A 5,104-nucleotide genomic window follows, 5' to 3' on the forward strand; every position below is an offset into this window, starting at 1 on the left:
GTTACTTGACACCTCTGGAAAGTATGAATTAATAGATAAATAAGATGCTGATATCAAGGCAAAAGCAACAAACTTCTTGATACAGCCCAAAACATCCTTCCTTCCTTCCTTCCTTCCTTCCTTCCTTACTTACTTACTTACTTACTTACTTACTTACTTACACTTTTCAGCACAGTATGTCATCAAAAGTGACCCTTATACTCCACATAATAAGACAAGGCTATATGCTTGACATAATTACCTTTGATTCCTCATGTTTAGACTTGTGTAAGACATGATTTTCAAAATGTCACCATACATACACCGAAAGGAAGAAAGGTACATTCTGTGCAATAAGCTAAAATGCTTTCTAAATGCTTTCTAAAATGCTAAGCTAAATGCTTGTAACTATTAAAATCATAACGATATTAGAGATATCTTTATTGAAAACAAAAGATTTATTCTAGCAGCCATTACATATAAGGTATATATATTTGTTTTAATGCCCTTTCCTAGTTCTAGTGCTGATTTTGAGTGCTCAGCCTAAGGTCTTTGCTAAATGCTTGACATGTTCATCTTCTTTTTGCAGTATTTGTAGACTAGAATGGAAGCCTCTCTTCTGGAAGTCTCTCTCACACACACACTCCTACAGTCCCATTACAGTGGAGTCGGATTTCAACAACCCTCTCTATGAAGCAGGAGTAAGTAAAGGAGCCATCATTTAATTAAATCACTTCACTTTACACCTGTATAGCTCTTTGTCTCTTGATGTTCCTAATTTCTCTTTTTATTCTTCTTTGATTACAGGACACACGGGAGTACGAAGTATCCATTTAAAGAGGAACATTTCTGGGTGAGAAATAAAACTAAAGAAGAATGAAATTCTTGAAGAAGACAAATTCTTTTTGTATAAAAAAGGCCTAGCTCCCCCTATGCTACTTGTGTTTTCTCTTTTTTTTTTTTTTTTTTTAATCCATCTCAGTTAGGAAATACTTTCTTCTGATTATGTCGCATCTGCCTAAAATGAGACCCAAGTGATCATTTAAACTTTCTGTATTATTAGGACTGGTGCCTTATGAAGGATTAGAAGCGGTCAATTTCAAATTGACTTCTAAAGATATGGAAATTATTGTAGGCAAAGAAAATGTCAATGAGGAATGGGGGGTTGCTTTAATTTCGGTTCTGTTAAGTCTTTCAAAGGCTAAAACGTTAAAGAGCATGGCAATACTTTATTTAAAACAATCAAAAGTTATGTTTCGCGATCCTGTAATACATGCTGAATGTTTGTTTTTCACTTTCTGAAGCGACTCTCGTTATGTTTTAGAGTTTCGCAGTGAAGGGAAAAAGCTTTTAAAAACAACAATCTTTTCCTTTTTTTTATTTGCTCACAGGTTGTAACAAATTCACAATCTTTGAATGTAAATATCTGACTTAATATATACACTTGGTGGCAGGAGGTTATATATTTTCATTATATACACATAATGAAAGTTCTGTGCCAAAATATAATGTTAAATAATTTAATGTCTCTTAGTGTTTCATCCATTGTTGGAATAGTGTTTACAAAGGCAGTGTTTATTTTATTCTTCACTGTTCCTGCCGTCATCAGCCAACCATTGCACCACATACTGTATAAGCAAAGGTGAGGACATGAATGTCATAGCGCTTCGAGCATGCACTGATTGTAAATTATATTGCTTATGCTCAATCTCTTACATTGACATTATAGTTACTGGCAGGTGTCATTGTTATTAAATTTGATGTTGTATGCACTACGTTGATGAGAAACTTTAAATCTTGCCGTTTGCTGTGATGCGCATTATGTATTTATTTATAACCGATTGAACAGTGAATATTAGGTATTCACTGGGCCAAATGAGGGACGCCTGGAGACTGTTGCTTTGTTGAATCAAATCTTCTACGATCATCTTTTCTTTGCTTCATATATAAATACACTCTTTTAAAAACAGTGAATCATTTGCAGAATTGGAAATAAAGTATTTGTTGAATGGTGTAATGAGTGGTCCGGTGTGTTTTTATTTCCTAAACAACTGTGACACTTAATTCACATGGACACACAGAAATAAAGTCAAGAGATAACTAAATAACTAAAGTTAACCTGGGGAGGAATTATTAAAATTATTTATTGGTTCATTTTATATATATCTTTGCTCTGATTACTGTGAAAATGCAATTAAATCAACTTTTTCTGGTTGTAGTATAATCTAGCATTTTTTAAAATGCATTATTTATTATATAGGCAGTGTACACCCTGGACAGGTCGCCAGTCTGTCCCAGGGCAACATGCAGACACACAACCATGTACACACACTCCCACTTAAGGATAATTTAGAGAAGCCAGTTAACCTAACAGTCATGTTTTTGGACTGTGGGATGAAGAAAGAGTATCCAGAGAGAACCCACGCATGCATAGGGAGAACAAGCAAACTCCATGCAGAAAGACCCTGGGCTGGGAATTGAATCCAGGCCCTTCTTGCTGCAAGGCAGCAGTGAATTTTTATTTATTTTTATTTTTTTTTTTCAACATTAATTTGCACTTTGACAGCATTGAAAAAGTTGGAGTCTGATTATTTCTTCTCTTGTGATTATTTCTTCTCTTGTGAACATCTTTGAATATTTACTCCTACTTTTTTACATAATTTTCCTATTGAATTATATTATTAATTTTTTGCCACAAAATATGTTTTTTTTTGTTTTGTTTTGTTTTGTTTTTTATTTATGTATTTATGCTATTTCATACACTTGGAAAAAGCTCCCAGTTTCTTTAAGGTAGTAGCAGGCCCATAGTACTATGGCTCTTCCACTTTACCTAATAGTGGTAATGAAGGGTTTTCTAGATATTCAACTTGTGTTTAATACCATATACTCCTCTGGGCTAATGCTTGCTGGCAAAGCTAAATTACTGTAATTTCTCCCAATGTCTTTTGCATGAGATTCCTCTGTCTCAAACACCTATTTGGCTTATAGATATATGATTTTTGTTTTTGGAGCAATAGGAACTCTAAGATGCTCCTCAGACTAAAATTACTATAGATTTTTTGACAGTTTATTTTTGGAGTTTTTCTTTCATTCCTGTTATCATCCTAAGTGGTGGCAAGAATAAAATATTAGTCCTGTCCATTTCTGAGTTTTAGTTTTTCCCTTTTTTTAGTAAGTCAATATAATTGGGTCTTTGTGGTGTCACATTTTTACACCAGTAAAATGATTTGTTTATTTTATAGCATAAAATTAAAGGATAAATATAATTTCAGTGTTATATTTTTTTGTGAACAATGAAAATCAATCTTTTGAAGAATAGTCCCTCTAGTCTCACAGTTTCTCTTTTCAACCATCTTTGGAAAGCAAAGCTTCATTCTAACACTTAATTTCCAGTAGAGCACTTTCAGAGTAAAATGAAGAATAAATTTGGTTTAGTTATTTCCCACCTGCTTTTAGATCAGGGATCTGCAGTCTTTACAACCCAACAAGCCAGTCCAGTAAAACAAATTTCCTTTGGAGCTGCAAACAGGCCAGTTCAGGGTTTCTGGAAAATGAAACAAAATTTCTGATAAATGCTAACAGAAAAACTTTTAAACAATAATTATTTCTAAAGTTTTAGGATACAATAATAATAAATAGACAAAAAAATAATTTCATATGCAATGCTGATATTTATGGAAAATTGTGCTGCATATTGTTTTCAATGTAATGCTTAAAAAAATCACAGTATTTTCAATTAAAAAAACAAAAAACAAACAAAAAAAAAGTTGTTGAATTGATTAATTGACTTAATTAGTCTTATAATGGGGAAATTCACTGTTCACAACAGGCTTTAGTAGCATACAAAGTAGGAATAGGAAATTGAAAAAATGAAGAAGAATATGCAAAGAAAAAAGAACATTAGGGCATTTATGTACAAAAGTAACCAGATTTAAATATATAAATATAAATGATACACCTTAAAAGCACTAGTTGATTCTTTATCATTTTTTTAAAGGGCCTCTAGGACACAGGGTGCAGACAGAAGGTTAAGACAGGCAAAAAAAAATAAAAAATAGTATCTGAAATTGAAGTTTAACTAAATCTACCAGCAGGTGGCGGTAGTTCATGTCTGCGCTGTATAAAACAGCGGAAGAAGATTGTTTGTTTTTTTCATTTCCGAGTGACCCATTTAGCTTTGCGCATTAGCATCAGTTGATAATCGGCGTCTGAAACAAAAGAAATGGCCCTCCTTTATGTAGTGGTTTGTTTATTTCATTAGTACACCCACGCCGTTCTTTAAAAAGTAGGTGGCACTTAGTAAATTACATTTATAAGCCCATAATTTATAAAAATATAGGATCCGTCGTAAGCTTGTTTATCTGGTAGCGGTTAAAAAGAGATGTCTGTTCTGAAGGCGTCATAAATGATTGCGTGTTACTTAGCTGTTTTAATAATTTCCTGATATTTTTACGATATACTTGGAAGAAAAATATTTTTTATCTTTAGGTCCCTTGGATGTTCAGCTTGGTAAGTATATTTTTGCCATAAGCTACCCGTTATTTGCTTGTTTACGTTTAATATGATCAATGTTTGCCATCTAAGCTAGACATCAGTTTCTGTAATGTTTAGCTTGCTCATGTTTTTAGTGTAACATAAAATGGAGTAGCCCCTTATTATATAAAAAAATAGGATTTGATAGATAACAAATGGTCACTATCGCGTTTAATAAACGGGGTTTGTGTGATTGAGAAAAAGTGGAAGTACAGTGAAAAAAGGGATTCGGAGTATTAACATGGTTAAAAACACACTGATGTCTCGTAGCGCGACGAGACATGTAAATGTATGAGATACTGATTAAAATGTGTCATTTAGGTCAGCATGGGTCACCATAGCCTCTTTTAGATGTGTAATAAATCTTCTTCACACTAGTATTATTTGCTGTTTTGATAAAAACTCCACACACAGATGGAGGCTATTTGATTATCCAGATCCTGACAGATGAGGCTACATCATGATTTTTCTTTTTCTAACCGTGTTAAAGAGTAACATACTTGTTTTATTTAATTTTTGAAAATCTTACATTCCTTTAGGGATGCTTAATACAAGGGATTTATTTGTGGCTAACCCTCATTTGTCCTCACTC

General features: G+C 33.1%; 1 protein-coding gene across 1 annotated transcript in view; it reads left to right on the top strand.

Annotated features, from left to right (window-relative positions):
* sez6l2 (seizure related 6 homolog (mouse)-like 2) overlaps positions 1 to 1,988 on the top strand; it is a 20,820-nt gene extending 18,832 nt beyond the window's left edge. Inside the window, exons 18-19 of the mRNA XM_015403790.1 lie at positions 569 to 680; positions 787 to 1,988. Coding sequence (XP_015259276.1) covers positions 569 to 680; positions 787 to 816 — 142 coding nt within the window. The 3' untranslated portion in view covers positions 817 to 1,988. The remainder of the gene's footprint in view (positions 1 to 568; positions 681 to 786) is intronic.
* The last annotated feature ends 3,116 nt before the right edge of the window (positions 1,989 to 5,104 follow it).

The sequence above is a fragment of the Cyprinodon variegatus genome, unplaced genomic scaffold, assembly GCF_000732505.1.
Source record: "Cyprinodon variegatus isolate N-32 unplaced genomic scaffold, C_variegatus-1.0 Scaffold1566, whole genome shotgun sequence".
NCBI classification, from domain to species: domain Eukaryota; kingdom Metazoa; phylum Chordata; class Actinopteri; order Cyprinodontiformes; family Cyprinodontidae; genus Cyprinodon; species Cyprinodon variegatus.